Here is a 20,325-nt window from a genome sequence, read left to right as displayed (position 1 = left end):
AGTAAGGAAACATGGCAATGATCTTCAAAGAACAATCAAATAATAAAAAAGGTCTTCAATGCAACAAAGTTTTTGTTGTTTTGTGCCTTCAAGTCGATTATGACTTACGGCAAGCCTATGAATCAGCGACCTCCACTAGCATCTGTTGAACCACTAAATATATGCTAAATGCCATGATGCGTGACCTGGGAGCTGTGCACTGTCTGATGGAGGATTCAGAGGAGGACTGACATTCTGGCTCAATCCTTGAAAGAAGAATTGCCAAGACCTTCTTCAGGACCATCCTGGCTGGAGGACACAGTCTTGCTACTCTCCTCTAGCAGAGGAGGTGTCTTCCCAGCCCCACATGAACCAAAGACTGGAAAATAAGAGAGGGCCCTTTAATGGCCAGCCAGCTTCTCTGGGGAGGCGGGACTAACTACCCTACAGGATCAGTCAACATATGTAAGGCTACACTTGGTGCTTGGAGACACAACAGCTTGTGCAGTTGCTCTCCAAGGTCCTGCAGCTGCCTTGGACCCTTGTACTGGATCTCTGCCATGGATTCTTGCCTTGAATTCCTGATTCAGACCATTGACTCTGATGACTGATGAGACACTGCCAGGCTTCCCCTGTGAGCCTTGAGCTCTCACAGAACTGGAAACAGAAGTCTTCCTTTAGCAGAACCACATATCAGTAGATATTTACTCAGAATAAGCTGTATCCCCATTGATATTGATTGCTTACTATACAACAAACGGTCTGTCTTCTGTTTTTCATGCATTAAGTCCTGAGTCCTTTCTGCCACTAACACTTCCAGATGTTTGCTGTATTTCTCCATCTAGACAGTCAAACAAAAATATATTCAACACAAGCAACCTTGGAAGGTGTTCTGTGTGAGATAACTAACTCTGCATTCACCAGCCTCAGCCTCGCATTGCCATCAGATGTCTGCATAGCTAAATAATAAAACAGAGGTACTTGGAGATATCACATTTTTCAAAGATGTCTGAGAGCATTTGTATAGCGGTAGCCGATAAACTGCTGTTTTACACAACTGCCACTTGCACGCTAATGCTTTCTGCAGTGACATAACATGAAGGGATGATTGTTGATTTCATTAATATTTAAAAAATAGTCTTCTGTTGAGTAAGCTATATACATTGAATCAAATAAATAATAAATGTTTTGAATCTCTAAAATTCAGAGACACATCTAGTGGACGCTCGACAGGGAGCTGTGATTGGTCACAGTTGTCTGGTGCATGCACTCTTCATGTTTAACAGTGCACATGTTATCTTCATTACGCATTTCCTAAAAGAAATATTGGAGGGACATTGGTAGAACAAGGCTGTCAAGTAAAATATGAGGTGGTCTTTACAGGTGATTCAAACATGCTGCTTCTGATATAGTGCATTTCTTCTTTGGCCTCTCCCACCTCGGAATGGGAGGCTATTTGAAATCACCACACATAATCTCTCTAAATATAGAAAGCTTCTATACGGGGAAATGGGTTAGCCTACACTGTAAAATGGGCAGTTGTAAGGCAAGGCAAGCATTTGTACATTGAGAAGACTTGTAGAAATGAGAGCTACCAAGAATACCAACATCTGAATTTATGTCTGAACCTTTGCTACAATGCAAGCGGAAAAACATAGTCTCTCCTTTGGTGATAATGATGATGATGATACCTATTATTACTTCAAAGATACTTGCCAGTTGTATTTGCAACATTTTGGAATTATTCCAGTGAATGCCTATATGCAAAAAATGTATATTTAAAATGTGTCTTCCCAACAACATGCTGAAAAGAGACCCCACAAACTGGCTCTATCCAGGATCCATCTCATAGTGAATGTCTTTAATGTCTTATTACTACTAATAAAGCTTATGATTGGGTGTAGTCAATAGCATTTATAACAAAATTAACTTATTCTACAAGGAACCATACTGGATCTCAGATAAATGCATTTGTTAATAAATGATATTTGTTCTGTATTGAAACAATAATTTTCAAGACAATATTTACCCACATATATATTTTCTCTGTTATTGCAATCATTGTATGTACTCCTTTTGCTTTAAAATTAATTAATTAAAAATATGATTGATCACCAGATTTTCACCAGACAATTAACTCCCTTAAATCAGAAAACCACCTTTATACAGAAATCAGAAAACTACCATTATCCAGAAATCTCCCAGACTGAGCCTGTAGAGATAAGGAAAAATATGACATTTTAAAATAAAATAAATAAGTGGAATCCTTCTTCACCTGTCGGATCACACTTAGAGAGATCCCCCACCCCCCATCTCTACCATTTGTCAGAACTTGGATAACCAATCCTCATTCTTAGTTTGATGAATGTAGGTGTGGAGGCCATTTAACTGAAGAGGACCAGTGAGCGGCAGAGAGCAGAATGCTTAATATAACCTCTCCTAAGCTTACCAGTTATCTCTCGCAAATGCAACCTGCACCGTTCCCCCTGTGATGGGCTTACTTTTCATGTCATAGCCAAGCTGGGGTGGGGAAAACTATTAAAATGGCCTAGAAGACATCTACAGAGGAATAGCAGCAGGATGTGCATGTGTGTGAAAATGGTTAAGTAACCCCCTTCCTGGTTTTATCCTGCACACACCCTCCCACCCCCACCTTCATTTTATGTGCATGTTTCTTCCATATTATTTGCCATACAGACTGTGGTTGGTTGTTTTTTGTGGGTGTGGGTGTCTTTGTTAATATGTTCATCATAAAACCATATGCCTTATTACTGTCATCTTGTCATCACACTAGTTACACAGAATATGCATTCCTGTTTTCATATGTTTCAAGCATATCCCAGTCATCCTCTGAACTTACTGGAATGCTTTCAGTCTATCTAAGCATTTACAATCCTTACCAAAGTCATCATCATGTCAACTGGGCTAACTTTGTTTGGGTTCATCTTATGCAACAACTTCTTGACTTGCTCAAAGGTAAGCCTTTGTGCTGGATTGCTTTTTCTACATCTCCTGATCAGCTGCAAGAAGGAAAAAGATACAGGACAGCAAGTCACCCATTCATATTCAAAGGTAATCCTGGCCTGCTTCTTAGTATCTGTTAATCATCATCAATTGCCAGAATAAGTCTGATGTTTCATCAAACGTGTCATTTAAAAAAAAATATGTGGAGCCACTTGACCAACACAGATTTAAAGCAACTCAGCATATGGTCTATGCCAGAGGTAGCCAATGTGGTGCCCTCCAGGTGTTCTTGGACTCTAACTCCCATCAGCCTCAGCCTGCATAGCCAATGGCCACAGATCATGAGAGTTGTAGTCCATCTGTAGGGTATCATGTTGGCTATGCCTGGTCTATATAATTTAGTCATTTTGTGATTACTGTGAACACTACCTGGATTGTTCAACAGATTTAGGCTTTGTATACAACCAGCTGCATGCCCAAACAGCTTAACCTCTTCTGACATTTATCAAACAACCAATGTATGATGTGAAATGCATTATTCCATTTAACATATCTAGTATTTTTTCATTAAAATCATATCTGCAGGAGAGGGGAAGCTGAGAAATGGGAATGTGGCAAGTTCTATCCTCCCCCCACTGAAAATCCCCCCTGGCTCTTTTTGGCACTAATGGAAATTTCCCTCCAAGACTAATAGCAGTTTTGGAGGGGCAGGGGATGTTCATTGGCAACATTGGCAGTTGTGTTGAGAAGAGTCAACTATACACTTTAGTCCCGATTAGGGGCCCTGCAGCTGTTATTTAATTAAATCATGTTAAATACAGTCAAGCATTTAATGTCACATGCAGCTTGGCCCTAACAGCTGCAAAACATAACCAGCAGATATATTTGTTGATGGACTGTATCACGTCATACTGTGGGGAAGGAAGGAATGTTTGGATGTGGGTGCTAGGGGTAGGGTTCGCTACCGATCCCCTTGTATTCTGATAGTCCATCGTTCGATCCTGATCCCCCCTGTTTTTGTTCCCACTTGTTTTGGCACTTGCCAATGTGATTCACTGTTGGTTTTTTGTGTGTGAATAAAATTGCATAATTTTTAATGTAAATGCCTATGTAAATTATCACTGTGTTCCACGTGGTTTATTTTTTCCTATTTGTCACACCTACACACTGTTACAAATGTATCAACTCAGAGGAAATTATGAAGACAATTGCATAAAATGGGGAAAAAATCTAGGAAAAAATCTGTGCCAACTATGGCCGCAGCCTGCTGCAAGAAATCAGTGCCGGTCCAAAAAGATAGTGGACTGTAGAATTCATTCGGAATCCGGTACTAAGTCCGATGTAGCAGAAATTCTCCCCCATCTCTAGTGGGTGCATATGTGTGTATCACTTTACATCCCAAGTTAACATAAGGAGGTCTACAGAAGGAAAAAATCCCCCTCCCCTTCTCTCTCATCTAGCCACCTGCACCCCCTGAAAAGCCTCTCTTTAAGTCCTTTCTTGCAAATGTGGGGTGTGGCACCAGGGACAGCTGGGGGACAAGAAAATCACCCCCAATTTTGGCATAAAATTTCAGGCTCACAGCCTTGGGCACACTTTCACAGGAATAAGCCCCAATGAATTCAGTGGGATTTGCTTACAACTATACATGACAAAGGATCTGGCAATCAGTACCTTGTACGTAGCCTTTTGTACTTTCTTGCTCCTACCTACAATTCTCTGACACACATCCCTACAGGTCACCTTTCCCATGCTTCTCTAAACCCTACATTCTTTCAAAAATACTAGCCATCTTGCATCTTCTTGCTATTGTTATTATGCATCTAAATAAGAACTAGCCCCATACAACAGGTAAAAGACAGTGGCCTTGGCTGCAGGCTATTTTGCTACACATATTAGCCCTGACATCTGTCAGTCTTATTTCAACTTAAATATGAAGCCAGAATTACTTTAGCATAACCTGGAGATGTTAAAATTGACATACTATTTATGAGCAAGTATTATCCATCTACAGACGTGCATGGTTGAAGTCAGTTGGCTTCACAAAAGGCATGTTCTTAATGTGGGGCAAAACATTACTTGGACAGCTTTTTCTAATTGTTATTGATGGTCCAACAAGATGTGAAGTGGGTCATCTGTGGTCAGGATCTCCTGTGGGCTTGTTGTTGCTTACTAATTAGCAGCCACCGCATAGATGCTTTGAAGAATGGGGAAGTGGTGCTGGAGGAGGAGGATACTACCAAAGGTCATAAACCAGTCATAGCCCAGTGGTCCATCTAGTCCAGCATCCTGTTCTCACAGTTGCCAACCAGATGCCTGTGGGGAGCACACAAGCATGGTCTGAGCACAGGAGCACTCCCCCCTCCTGTGGTTTCCAGCAACTGGTATTCAGAGGTATACTGCAGCCAACAGTGTAGACAGAACATATCCTTCAGAGTTAGTAGCCATCTGAAGCCTTATCCTGCATGAATTTGTCTAATCCTCTTTTAAAGCCATTCATGTTGGAGGCTATCACTGCCTCTTGTGGGAGTGAATTCCATAGTTTAACTATGTATTGTACCCTTGGCTTTCATCATTTCCCTGATCTAAATTGATCTCCACCCCCAAGCTGCTATTAGCTCCACAGGGGAAAATATACAGCTATAATAGAGTTGAATTTACTCTAGAGTAATATAAAAAAGAAACAAGGATGAGGGAGAAGTGATCTTGGTCTTAGCTAACCTAAGTCTGTTTTTTCCAGATTGTCAAACTAGTTAGGATCAGTCCTAAATTACAAGGTAATTTTTGAAATCTTTTGTTTAAATGATCAGAACCTCCCCCAGACAAATATATTTGTCTCACTGAGTGCTACCTTTCAAATGCAAAAGCTAAAGCATCACAACTATTAAACATGAATGTGGATCTGACAGTTTATAACCATAGAGAGCCATAAGTCATAGGAAGCCTCCAGTGGCTGCACATTAAAAGCATCATTTACTGCCTTCTGTTTTTGTGAGACAAGCTAAAATTTCAGTTTGTCAGAATAGTACTATTTTTAAAGGATATTAAAGCTACATGCTGTTCTGTGGTGTCTTGGATGAGGAATTGGAAACTTTTTTTGCATTTTGTTTTTAAAAGAAAATGAAATTTTCCCTTTCTTCAAAGGCAACATGCATTGCAACCGCATCTGTTAGGGTTGCCAACCGTTTTAAAGGTTCTTGTGCTTTGTTGTGCCTTGCACAGCAGCTTGATCTGCAGATATGAGCAGATGAGAATGTTTATCCCAACATCATGGAACACTTCACCAGCTGATTTCTGCAGATTAAGCTGCTGTTAAAGGCACAAAGAGTAGGCCAATGCAGTTTTTTTTGTTTTCCACTCAGCTGACAGCCTCTCTATACTTTCATTCTTAACTGTTGCCATTATAATTCTATCATAAAGAAGACCAGGGGGATATGTTAGCATTAGATTTACCTCTACATATTCTGTAGGGCATGGGCAGGCATTCTCAGATTTTTCTGATATTAATTCAGCCAAAGGTAGGCACAAAGAATATTCTTCTGAAGGTGTATCGTCTTTCTGGAAAACACAAATAGTGCCATCACTTTTCGTTTTGTTATGGAGATTGGAATCATGGAATAGAAGTGAGCAACAGTTACAAGCTCTGGAAACATCATATTTCAAATCAGACATGGCCTGCTTCAGGAAGAATACATTTCAGATTCACCAGTGTTATCATCAACGCCTTCCATTCACAGTAGAAACTATCCCCCCCGCCACTTTTATCAGAGGTAGTCTAGAGCAGTACCTTCTTGTCCAATAAATCATTTGTGTATGTGTTTGTTTAAGGCTTGTATACCCTGACTTTTAATGAATTCCCATGATTGCTGTAGTGCTTCTCAGGATCTTGTAACAACCCTTGCCTTGAATTAATCTCATCTGAAGGTTAATTTATATGGCCCAGGGGGACATCCCTAGTTCAGACAAAGGAGATCAGTTCAAATAGCATCAACAGCTCTTGACTTGAATGCTGTTCATTTCAAGGTAAGCGAGCATGTACACAGTAAGATAATTACCGTATCTCATTGGTAGAGTTCACAAGTCAATAGAGAAACACTGATCTGTGAAAAATCTAATATGACCCAAGCAAGGGTATGTTACTCAAATACATTCTAATTTTTGAATATTCAAAAGTAGAGATTTAACTACCTGAACCTCATGACAGATTTATTTAGAAATTATCCAAGATCTTACACAAAATATAGGAAAATTTCAGGTATTTTTTTCTGGGCCAATCCAAGGGCTCAGAAATAATTATCTGCTTATCTTTTCTTGCTTTTCCCATCTCCAAAAGCTGTCTCCACAGCCAGCACTTCCCCAAACACATTCTCACATTCCCAGATGTTATTTTTCTCCCTCTTTTGTTGTCCTCTTCACATGGATACAGGGCATATGGAGATGTGGTTCTCCCAAAGGCTTCAGAAATTTCAGAAATCCTCCATCCTCCACATGTACCTCCAATGTAGTCCCCATCACTGCCCAGCTTCAAGGTAAGGAAAGCTAAAGGTGAGGATGGCAGAGATGAGAAGGGAAAAGCTGGGTTCTTCTCTGGCTCAGATTTTGTTCAGAACCAGAGAAGAATCTCAAGGCATATTCAGCTCATCTTTCATTTGACAGGCTTTCTGAGCTCCCAAAGTTTGTCTCTGAGGCTGTCTTGGTAGAATTGCTGTAACATTTCTAGTAAATACTTACTTGGCTCTGCCACAGATTTTTAGTGCCAGCCATGGGAATAGACAAATTACATGACAGCCTCTGGAGGGTGGCCCCTATAATGAGGCAGATTGTGTTGTACATTTCAACCATTATATGTACAAAGATTAATATTCTAACATGTTTGTGATCATAGAACAAATTTCAGGAATTTTTATAGCTCTCTGTGTAGGAAGGAGCAACACCAAATGGTTCCTCATGCTGCAATGTTTTCACAGAGAATGGAAATTATCAATTCTGCTTCACCCAAACTCTGGTGTGGACAGCAGAACAGATTCCTCACTTCACTATATGTGAAAGAGGCTTAGCTGGGTTTCTGGTAGCCAATTTTTCCTCCAGCCTGCAATGAAAAACTCTCAAACCTCCAATGTCATGCAACATGCAACTTCTACTCACATCAAACAAACCACACACAGCCACACACATAGGAGACAGCCATCACAAGCAAAAAGGAAATCAGCCACCAGAAGTTCAACATTTGTGTAAATTCACCCACAGATCCAGCAGAATTTTGCCATGAGCTTCAGTGGAAGCAAGCTCAAAATTATGTATTTATTTATAAGATTTCTTATCCGCTATTCACCGTAGCATCCCGGGGCAGATTATAGCAATAAACATTTACAATTATAAAAACAAATAAAACCATTACAATTATAAAACACACAAAACCGTTCCAAATGGAACAGGACAGTTAAGGACCAATGAGCATTGATCTTACCAGTGTTGGGTCACTTCTTGTTGCTATTATTAATAAAATGATGGCATAGCTGCAAAATTGGAGACAAGTCATTGTTAGCGGCAAAAGATTTTGAAAATAAAACGATTAGTTTAGTTTATAAATGGATAAACTACTTTTCAAGAGAAAATTCTCGACAAAGCAGTGTACAAATATGATATTAAGCAACTGTCAAACAATGCAAAACGTATTGTGAAGTAGGTGCATGATGCATTTCCCTTTCAACATGGGAACAAAGCTACTATTAAAGGCACAAGGAGCAGCAGCCATATTGCTGATGGGGGCACATGGCTGACAACATGTGACACCATTGTTAACATATCTGCATTGGCTGCCCATCCACTACCAAGCCAGGTTCAAGGTCCTTGTATTAATTTACTAAGCCCTGAACAATTTAGGTCCAGGGTGCCTTAGGGACCAACTGAACCCTCATATTCCAGCTTGATCACTGAGATCACGTGCAGCAAGATCATCGGCGGTTCCCCAAGTTGGTGAGGCTCATTTGACATTGACATGAAACTGAGCCTTTAGTGTCATCAGCCCAGTCCTATATAATGCTCTTCTAATAGAGATTCAGCAGGACACCTTCTATATTAACCTTTAAAAGTTTGCTGAAACTTTTTCTATGCTGCCAGGCTTATGCAGACAATTAAGGACAAACATTTTCTGTAACAGGCAGCTGATGCTCTGGCATTTTAAATCTTTGTTTGTGTCTTATTTCACATATATAATTGTTGTAAACCTCTTCTCTTTTGCATCTGACTACCCTCAACATGGGAAGTTCTGTGCAAAACTTCTTTATGCCAAATACTCGTTAAGTTGGAATCATCTTTGTGCATTGGCAAAACAGGACCAAACTTTACAGGGTTTGATCCATTATACTCGTTGCCACACATCCAAAGAGGCAAATCAGACATGCTGAAGAAGCCCAGATCAAGCTGTCAGCACAGAACAGCAAACACAGAACACTAAGCAGAGGTGTTCTTGTTACGTTTAAGTACATCATATGCTTGTCCTCCCTAAAGTAGCCTTGGAGTGTTAAAGAATTGACTGCCATAATGGGAACAAATTATTCATGTTACTAACTGATCCTAGATAGTGCCACTTCATAATAATAATAATAATAATAAATAAATTTAATTTCTTCGTCGCCTATCTGGCCAATGGCCACTCTAGGCGACTTACAAAATTGTTAAAATACAATTGATAAAATACAGTAATACAATATAAAAACAATACATCTGCAGCAACAATATTAAAACTGGGCAGGAGGCATTACAGTTATAACAATTAACCCTCCCCGGATACCCCGAAGGCCTGCTGAAAGAGCCAGGTCTTTAAGGCTTTCTGAAACACATTTAGGGAAGAGGCGTGCCGGAGATCTTGTGGGAGGGAGTTCCAAAGAGTGGGGGCCGCCACTGAGAATGCCCTCTCTCTTGTACCCGCCAATCTGGCTGTTTTTGTTGGCGGGATTGAGAGAAGGCCCTGTGTGGCCGATCTTGTCAGGCGGCATAATTGGTGGCGTTGAAGGCGCTCCATGAGATAAACTGGGCCAGAACCGTGTAGGGATTTAAAGGTCAATACCAACACCTTGAATTGGGCTCGGAAAACAACTGGTAGCCAGTGTAGGTCGAACAACACTGGTGTGATGTGATCTCGGCGGTGACTATTCGTAAGTCTATATTATTCATTTATTTGAAAAATGGGTGTGCTGCTCTTCATTTAGACAATTCCTGGGATGATTAATAGCTATTCATGATATTAGCAATAAATAAAACAGAATAAAAAAATATACATTGAATAAGACCAATATAATAAATAAAAGCTGATCATATAGAGTACCAGGAGAACCATGAAAATTGCTGGTTAAAAACAGTTCTGATGGCAGGCTGGAAGGCTTAGATAGCTGTTGGACTCCAACTACCATAAGCCCCAGCCAGCATGGTCAATGGTCAGGATGATAGTAGAGGTAGTCCAGCTGCATCTGGAGGGCATCATGCTGGCTACCCCTGGCTTACGTGAATAAAAAGTCTTTGACTGATGCTGAAAAGACATCAAGTTTGCTACCTAGAAAGCCTCTGGGCGACAGCATCCCACATAAAAGGTGCTACCACTGAAAAGGCCCTCTAGATGGCAAGGAAGATTTGGAAGATGGACTCTGGAATATGGTGCTCCCCAAATAGACAACCTATTCTGAGGGATATCATGGCCAATGGTATCAAAAACCACTGGGAGGTCCAATAGGGGTACACTCCCCTTGTCCTTTTCCCAACATATGCCATTCATTAGGATGCCTGAGAAAGGATATTTTGTCACCAAAACATGGCAGGTAGCCAGACTGAAATATATCCAGATAGTCTCACCAAAAGTCTAAAGTTGCAGGGCCACCACCTACTTGACCACTTTGCCCAGGAAGGAGATATATGCAACTGGACAATTGTTGTGAAAATCCTTATAGTGACAATCCTTGTGGTCTACAGAGGACTTATTTATTTATTGTATTTATATACTGCCCCATAGCCGAAGCTGTCTGGGAGGTTTGCAATAACTAAAAGCATTAAAAACAAATACACAAATTTAAAAACACATCTTTTAAAAACAATTTAAAACACAATTTAAAACACATGCTAAAATGCCTGGGAGAAGAGGAAAGTCTTGAACTGGCACTGGAAAGATAACAGTGTTGGCGCCAGGCGCACCTCGTCAAAACATCATTCCATAATTTGGGGGTCACCACTGAGAAGGCCCTCTCCCTTCAGTTCTTCTTCAGTTCTTCTCACAACCATCTCCTACAAGGTGGACCCCTTTTGCAAGGAGACATTGATTACCTCCTGCTCATCAGTTTTCTGTTAGATGTTATAAGCCAAGAAGGACAAAGGTCAAGGAAACCCTTCTCCAAGCACCTTGTTCACATCCTCATCCTGCAGGAGTGGAAAATTATTCTAAAATAAAGGACCAGATAAGGCTCTGGACACATCCCTAGGCTGAACTGCTGAGCTAGAGATATCCCAGTCAAGGGAGATGGAAAAGATGTTAGTGCTTAGCAAACATGCTGGATAGCAAGAGTACCTTTACATCAGAGGTAGCCAACATAGTACCCTCCAAATGTTGATGGGCTACACAACTCCCCTCACTATGTTGGCTAGGACTGATGGAGGGTACCACATTAGCTATCCATGCTTTACATCTTCTGGTGGGCTGTGTTGGAAAAAGCCTCAAACCACTTGGAAAACCTCTGCTGGAAAGGCTCATGCAGATGTGATGGCAGCAAAGAAGTAATGCTTCTGGGGGGTGGAGGAGGATGGAATTGCATGATTGCGGAAGAACAAAGGAATAAAAAAACCCTACATATACAAAACTAGCATGTCAGGAAGAAAGGCTTGATTATGTGCGAGGATGTTCTACATATACACACAAAAGCATCTGGTCTTTCCATTCCCCATTTTCAGTCTGACTTGACACAGTCTAGAAACAGTGTTCCCATTTGTCAAGAGACTCTCACAGTTCCATATATTCAGGATATTAAATTGTATGGCTCAATGTATGCTCAAACAGACAATCTGCACAGCTTCTTTGCAAAACAAAGAATAATTCCAGTAATGCAAACCAATAATCCATGTTGATTCCACCATACAGTAACAGAGTTTACCGCAACAGTACAAACAAAAAATAGAAGAGACATGAGAGAGATATTAATTTGTCATCACCTGTACACATCTGCAGCTGGAGTTGGTTCAAAGCTTGGTACAGAGTGAGCCTCAGGAGCCAGATATATTTGCATAAAGTGCTGATGAGGGACATTGGAATCCATCAGAGAATCATCTTTTCTGTAAGACTGTAAGCCATAGTCTGCCACAAAGAGAGGTAAAGAAAAAGAAAGGATTAGATATTTCCCATGCGTGTTTTGCATTATTTTGAACCTAGTGTCACTGGATATGTTTATCCATACATTCTTCAGTTGGAAAATGGATAATTTCAGTTTAAACCTCAAATGAATTCTCCTTAGCAAATTTTAGATGTGAGGATGTAAGCAAATTCCCTGAATGTCAGAATATTAGTCACATTTTAATATTCAGCATCAGCATTTATAATTCAAAGTTTTGGTAGTAGTAACCAACCTTTGCCAGTATCTAACAGCTGTCATTCCATAGGGATCAGCATCTGACTGTTCGCAACAATCAGCATTTGACAGCTAACATGTTACTCTGAATTAGCTTTATTTGCCTTCAGTGGCAGTATCATGTAGCCAAATCTGATTGGCTGCATGATGATGTCACTGTGATTAAGGGAAAGGAGGGCTGTTTTTCAAACAAAAACAGGGCCCAAACTGATTAGAGCTTCAGAGAGATTCATGGATGCTGCCATCTGAATTCCAGGTATGGGGAGACATGGGCTGCCTAAGTGTGTTGTCAGGAAGCTCACCTCTCTGCCTGAATCTAACCAGGGATGGGACCTGGGGAGTGTCTCTTAGGCAAACATTTCACAATTATTATATCACAACAGGGAAAACATGGTTCATTCCCTTGGAATGGACATCAGGTAGGAGTATAATCCATTACAGATGCTCCTGAACAGATCGTGACAGCCAGAAAGGATCGTAGGGGTGCAGAGCAAGTACTGATGTGAACTTTTATTTGTTTATTTATTAACTGCCATTCATTAAATGATCCCAAGGCTGTGTCCAAAAGTGTGAATATAACTACTTACACAACATATATGACATGCTGTGTATAATCTGAGAGCTACTGAAATATACTGGCTAAACTACAATCTTAAACACATTCACAAGGGAAGAAGTAAACATGTTTGGAATCAGCACATTAGGATGCACAAGAATGAGCTATAAACCAGAAAGTCCCCTGATCAGATCTTGACCATATTGTAAATTTGGTAGGTAAGTTTTAAGCAAGCTAATATATCTCTGTGTGAGCCCCCCACATCTGCAATATATGGGCAATAATTCTGATCTACCCTATAGTGGTGTTGTACAGATTACTAATATATGTGGAGAATTTTGAATGCTAAATATTATCCACCCACAATAGGGATGGGATCCATTGGCCAGTGCCAGTTTGAAAGCATTTCATCAACCTTGTTCTTTGTCCGCAAGCTGCTCCTTTTACCAATCCACGTGTTTTTCCCTCAGAAAAAATATGATAATATCAATATTTTAAAAGGAAATTACAATAATTTAAAGGAAATGTCGATAAAAATATTGATATTAATATCAATAGCTTAGGTGTACTGTTTTTACAAAAAAATCTGTTTCCAAAAATAGCTGAGGAAAATCACTACATAAAAATCCTATCCGCAGTGATAGTGAATATGCAAATTAATGGAAAATTTGGTACCATATCTGAGTTGGGCAGAATTCTAGCACATCCACAACCCATAATGAATCTTCCAGTTTGTTTCCTCAACTCGCTTTGAGTTTGATCCACCATTTTTTTTTACTGTTTTACAGTGAGTGCTCACAATATGGCCGCAAGTAATAGCAAAGAGAGTCTCCTATGTTACATGATATACATTATGGGCATTACATAATAGTGTCTACTGTATATAATCAGTGTCACATTGAAGAAGTATTGCCAATTGCTGTTGTTGCTAATGGATCTTAGCTGAGCCATCTGACATTTGCAATTAATGTCTCATAGCTTTGTAGTTTGCAGATGTCATGAGGATCATGAGGACAATAGCAATGGAATCACATAGGACAATTTCTGCTTTCAGTTTTCTGTTGCGCAGAGAAAATGGTTTCATCTTCTGTTCTGCTTACCTGAAATCTTACAAGCCCAGCGGTCATCAATGACACAGTTGCTGGACTTTAATCGTCCATGATAAATCCTATGCTGGTGAAGATACGCCATTCCCTGAGCAATGTCAGTGGCAAAAGAAAGCCTAAGGGGTTGGGGATAATGATCAGTGTTAATATAGCCTACTGATTCAGAGGGCTAGGCTAAAGCTTAAAGAGCTCTACAGAACAAATGGGCAATGATTGCAGGGACGTTTGAATCACACCCTATAGTTGTGGTCACCACCGTGGCAACCAAGGGAGCCATTGTGCCTGCTAGTATGGTGCTCGCAAAAAGCATCAATAAATAGCCTCTCAAAAATCCACAGTGTTCAATAAACTGTTTGCTCTTCCTGCTCAGTTTCTGTTTGCATTGGCTCAGTCTCTCCTACTTTGAACACGCCCTCTTAAACACACCCACATACCATTGGACGACAGCATTGGACACCCAGCCCCTCTTCCATTCTGAACAGAAGATATGTGCAAAGAGTGCCTCCCTTTGAGCAAATGTGGCAGTGGCTAAGGCGAGTGCCTTTTCCCCATAGATCAGGGTAGCCGAAGAGGAAGACCACACCATTTTGTGGCCCTTTGTGCTCTTTACGATATGGCAGCCATTTTGTGTTATACTACTGACCCCGCATCCATAGCACTTTCTGAAAATTTCAAATGTGCCCACTGGTCTAAAATGGTTGGTGGCCCCTGCCGTACAGTACTCCTTTCTTCAGTGATAGCGCTGAGCCAAATGGAGGCCTTCATTCTGTAATTTACACACACACACACACACACACACACACACACACACACAATGTGCCCTTCCTTTTGGTGCTCTTTCACACCCCATTGTGCCAGGGCGAAAAGCGACTTGCAAGCAAGAGGGTGAAGGGGGTAGAGTAGAAAGTGAACATGTTCCCATTGCCAAGGCCATTCATGCTGAATTGGATTTAAATCCTGCCATTCTTTAGGTCACTGGAAGCTCTTTCATGCTGGCATGGGTGCATATGAATATGGTTATCAATATATACATACAGCAGTGAGCCTACCTAATCTATTCCTCTGAGAATGCAATTTATCCCTCCCTAATTGAAATGATAAGCAATAGCATACCTGTTTTGGGAATGGGAATAACTATCACCTATTTTATTTATAAACCATGTAGGGCACAAACCAATTGCTATAGCCACAAGCTTTATCTCCTCTGGAACATGTGCAGTACAATGTGATACATGTCTCCTTAGACTTAATGCTCATTGAGTTCAACGGGACTTACTCCTAGGTAAAGGAGTGGTTACAGGGCAGCCTAGTGAAAGAAAGTGCGTGACATGATATCTTTGTGCTCAGCACTGTAAAATTCTTCAGGGACTCAAGAAAAGCCATGGAAAATGTTCAAGCCAAAATGCACACTGACATTAAATGCCTAGCAAAGTCTTCTGTGGTTGCCGAAGCAGGTCTTGTTTGAAGAAAGGGTCTGAGTAAACCTTATGTTGGAACTGCTCTTGATCTGGGGGGGGGGCAGGCTGGATCTAGACAGCTGGCCAGATCCTTATCTCCTCATCCACATGGGTCAAGTTTGGCAGGTGGCTGAAGCTGTCAGTCACCTGATATCACAATGACGTCTGGTAACCCATTTTTGCCTCCTGATCATTGGGGCTTGCATAGCTCTGTGTCCAGCATTGTACAAGCCCCAACAGTCAGCTTATTGTCAGGGCTTGCCACTTTGCTCATGGAATTATGTAAACTCTGACAATGAGCTGATTGTCTGCAGCAGGGATGGGGAACGCATGGCCATCCAGATGTTGCTGAACACCAGCTCCCATCAGCCCCAGCCAGCATGGCCAATGATTAGGGATGATGAGAGCTCGGAAAGCCTAAAGGTTCCCCACCCCTGGTCTAGAGTCTAGATTACGGTATATTCACAGTGACTAGGGAAAAAATGGAGTGGACTTGTACATATTACAAGCATTTCTTTACCCCTGGCTAGCTAAAGAAGTGGTGAGGCAATAGTGTTATGACATCATATCATGCATCTTCTTTCACTATAAGTTACCAGTGAGACACAGGCAACACACAGGAGACATATGCTGAAGGAATCCCCTATAACTTCTACATGGGACCTTAGGTCATTAAGCAATATATAACCATTATTTTTAAAATTTAAAGTGCACAAGGCCCAAACCATAATTTTACCATCAAAAAATTTAATCACAAAGTCGGCTGATCTCTGTCACTCAGACTCTGCATCACACTACTATTTTATCTTCCTAATGATGTCTCGCAGTAATTAAAATCCCATATTCTATCAAAAATGCCATCTGGTGAAAAGATTATATATAGCTTATCACTTTGAAAGTTAGCAAGGTTTTGTTGTTGTTGATGTTTTAACTGATATGGATAAGATATTTTCCATTCGCTTTTTCTTTACAGTTTGTCCAAGACCACCAGCATCCCACCAACAAGACTCCCCTTAACTATTTGTTTCAATTATTAACACTTTAATATATTGAATTTTTTAAAATGTAATATATGAAACAACATCACTATACAAGTGCTCTTCTAAGCAGGGATTGGGAACCTCTGGCCCACCAGAAGATGCTGAACTATAACTCCCATCAGCCCTAGCAAGCATGGCCAATAGCCAGGGATGATGGGAGTTGTAGTTCAGCAACACCCCTGCATTATAGCTTCCCTTTTTTTATATACAATATAGATAACTGTTTTCATTTGGGGGGGGAGAGAGCATTTTGCTGCGAGTCCTGCAAGACCTGCTCCCTGCTTTGCTGGTTGGTTTCCACTGGGCTTCGGAGCACATGGCCTTGACTGATTCCTGCTACAAAAGCTTCTGCTGAAGGATCCAGAGACCATCTTGCTATTAGTCCAGAAAGACTGCAGCTCAGGATGCCTAGAGTCTATTGGGGTGTACTGTTGTTTAGGAGTCCTTATTGGGGTCAAGATTTAATTCTGGAGATGCATTATTTTTGCTGTTATTGGGATTATATTTTTATATTTGTACTGTTATGCCTTATGCATTATGAGGGGATTGTTTAATTTTATTGCACATTGAGATGTTTTCATTAGCTTATTTGTGACAATTTAATTTGTTTATATATCTCTGTTAGAATGAATTATGTATTTTTTAATTTTCTAAATTGCCTTGAGCATGGTTCAGCTATGGAAAGGTAGCCTACAAATAAATGATGATGGTGATGGTGAAGGAAACATGAAAAGCAAACAAACCTTCCCTTCTTTTTTTTCTAAAATAACTAGTTCTCTCACCTATTAAATGCAATTCTTTCCTGAGTTGATAGAGTGGGCCCATGACCCATACCTGCATATTATTGGGTCTTAATTGCAAGCTTAATTGGGAAAGGGGCATAATTCAGAGGCAGTGCATCTACCTTGCATGCAGAAGGTCCCAGGTTCAATTGCTGGTATCTCCAGGGCTGGGAAAGAACCCGGTCTGAAATTCTGGAGAGCCACTGCCAGTCAGTGTAGACAATACTGAGCTAGATGGACCAACAGACTGACTCAGTATATGGCAACTTCCTATATTTCTATGTGTTGTGCCCCAGTCGGAGGGAGAGTTAGATCAGAGAGGGGAGTCAGATGAGAACGAGGTTCCTTGAGGAGATGGAGGAAGAGAGATGAGCAGGGAGGGTTCTGGCAGACCTCATACTCCCATGCCCAGCACTTCCATGGAGGCAGTTCCTGCCCCTCCTGCAAGTCCAATGCCAGAGCAGTTGGGAAGAGACTCTCCGATTGCACCATCCACGCCCGTGCAGGAATCCCCGCCAGACACTTCAAACGCTTCCCAGCCAATCAGCATCCAGCTTCCAGAAGCTGCACTGTCACCTAGTGAAGCCCCGCTATTGGATGTGCGGTCTGAGACTCGCCCCCCTCACCCCGCGTGAGGAGGTGCGAGAAGAGAGACTTTCAAAGGGTGAAATTCAGGCAGAGCCACCGCTTACACATGAAAGTCTCCCCTACTTAAGCTGGTGCCTGCCAATACACAAGTGCTGAGTCAACTCTCCCCAAATGCTGCAGAGATTGCTTAGTTAGGATATTTAGGGAAAGTAGCAAGTCAGAGCAGACAAGTATATGAAGCGCACTGCTTTGGATGTAACCATAATGTTAATAAAAAGAGAAAAAGACATCACCTCCAGTCTGAATCCTTCAGCCCTGGGCAGGACACTATGTTTATTTATGTAATCATTTTGTACCCTGCGTTTCAAGATAAACTCTTAGAAGGCAGCTTTCAGGATAAGCAATCAGTACAATGTTTTGTTTTGTTTTATTAAAATTTAAACCAATAAGAGTTAAAGAACAACCAAGAACAGCAGTAGTTAAAAAATTGAAACTAAGATAAAACCACAAGGTTCATTGAAAGACCAGGCAAAACAAAAAGGGTTTTAGAGATCGATTTTAAGTTCACTAAGGAGGGGGTGAAACATATTTCACAGAGTTCGAAAGATGTGGGGCAACCACTGAAAAGACCATGTCTCTGGTGCCTGCCAATTGGATGATTCCAGAGAAAAGAGAGTCTGGGGTCACTGTAAGGGCCTAGGCATATTCCTATGGGCATAGGTGGATCTCAAATAACCTGATCCCAAACCATTCAGGATTTTAAAGCCAATCATATTTATGTTTATGGTAGCATTTGTCACTGAAAATGCCAGCCACATGTCTCATCTCCCTTTCCTTGTTGAGGGAAATACATGATGCAAGGGTATCACATTCTACATTTCCCTCACCATCATCACACACATATATTCAGGAACAGCAAATAATAGAAGGATGGGGTGAGGAAATAAATGATGTTTCCTTAATTAGATTTTACAACAAATGGAGGGGGAAGCAGAAAAGAGGCTGCCATTTTTAATGGCATATGCACATAAATACCTAGTTTGACCCCAAGCTTGGCTTCTGCCCATGACCCTCTTTGCTTTTAGTAGTCCTAAAGAAAAGGCTCATATTGACGTCCACTTTTGTCACCTTTCTCTCACCTGAAGCCCCAGTTTAAAGGGATGTCTTCATTGAGCAGCACATCATTCAAGCTTCCTTTAGGGCAGTATTCAGTTATTATGGCAATGTTTGGTACTTCAGTACAGCCTCCAATGAATTTGCAGAGGTTGGGGTGGTCCAGTTCTCTATGAGAATAAGACAGGGATGAAGTTGTGGCAAACTTTTTAAGAAAACATCAGAGTGTGCCCGAACTGTATCACATTTCCTCAGGAACGCAGGATTGCATTTTGAACACTTTCCCCTGCAATAGAAGCTTTTCCTTGAGGAGGGACATTAGGATTGTGCCCCATAACAATTTGGTGTGTGTATGGTGGTGGAAACCATCTGTAATTCTGCAGTCTTATGCCCACTTGTTAGGAGTAATTTCCACTGAACTTATTGGGACTTGCTTTTGAGTAGACATGCATAGGATTACTTTGTAAACTATTCTTTTCTTGTATGTGTCCAAGATCCAGAAAGGTGCTGTAAGTGGATATAGATTAATGCAGGGGTAGCCAATGAGGAGTCCTCCAGATGTTGTTGGACTACAACTCCCATCAGCACCAACTAGCAAGCCCAATCATCAGGGATGATGGAAGCTGTAGTTTAACAACATCTGGAGCAGCCTTTCCCAACCAGTGTGCCTCCAGATGTTGTTGGACCACAACTCCCATCAGCCTCAGCCAGCATTGCCAATGGTCAGAAAAAATGGGAGTTCTGGTCCAACAACATTTGGAGGCACACTGGTTGGGAAAGGCTGATCTGGAGGATGCTACACTGGCTACCATTGGATTACCATATGCCATCGTTAGAGGGCCTACAGAAGTTTTGATCAGCTGTGAACAACAGAGAGAGCAACGGGATCAAGCAAGGAGGGAAGGACTTGGAGACAAAAGGAGTTGGGACGAGACAGGGAACAGGCTGGGGAAGGTTCCACTGCCAGTGAAGTCTTATTTTTTCACAATTATTAGGGGGCACTCTTATTTTACCAATTGGCTCCAGATTATGCCATGGAATTTTGGTTTCTGTCACATGGATTCAACTCCTGAGAATTCCAGTATTTGCTTTTTTTTTTTTACAAAAAGGGTGAGATTTCTAGTCCTCATGTTGG

At 41.1% G+C, this 20,325-nt stretch overlaps 1 protein-coding gene across 3 annotated transcripts in view; it reads right to left on the bottom strand.

Moving 5' to 3' along the window:
- Positions 1–20,325, bottom strand: part of LOC133380424 (atrial natriuretic peptide receptor 1-like) — a 70,930-nt gene that overhangs the window by 13,038 nt on the left and 37,567 nt on the right. For all 3 annotated transcript variants that reach the window (XM_061617794.1, XM_061617703.1, XM_061617877.1), the window contains exons 12-18: positions 19,217–19,360; positions 14,205–14,326; positions 12,136–12,277; positions 8,411–8,459; positions 6,397–6,501; positions 2,880–2,999; positions 727–820 (exon numbers count right to left, since the gene is read on the bottom strand). In XM_061617794.1, coding sequence (XP_061473778.1) covers positions 727–820; positions 2,880–2,999; positions 6,397–6,501; positions 8,411–8,459; positions 12,136–12,277; positions 14,205–14,326; positions 19,217–19,360 — 776 coding nt within the window. The remainder of the gene's footprint in view (positions 1–726; positions 821–2,879; positions 3,000–6,396; positions 6,502–8,410; positions 8,460–12,135; positions 12,278–14,204; positions 14,327–19,216; positions 19,361–20,325) is intronic.

The sequence above is a fragment of the Rhineura floridana genome, chromosome 1, assembly GCF_030035675.1.
Source record: "Rhineura floridana isolate rRhiFlo1 chromosome 1, rRhiFlo1.hap2, whole genome shotgun sequence".
Lineage (NCBI taxonomy): Eukaryota > Metazoa > Chordata > Lepidosauria > Squamata > Rhineuridae > Rhineura > Rhineura floridana.
Note: the sequence above shows the minus strand (reverse complement) of the source record. Positions and strands in the feature narration are given on the sequence as shown.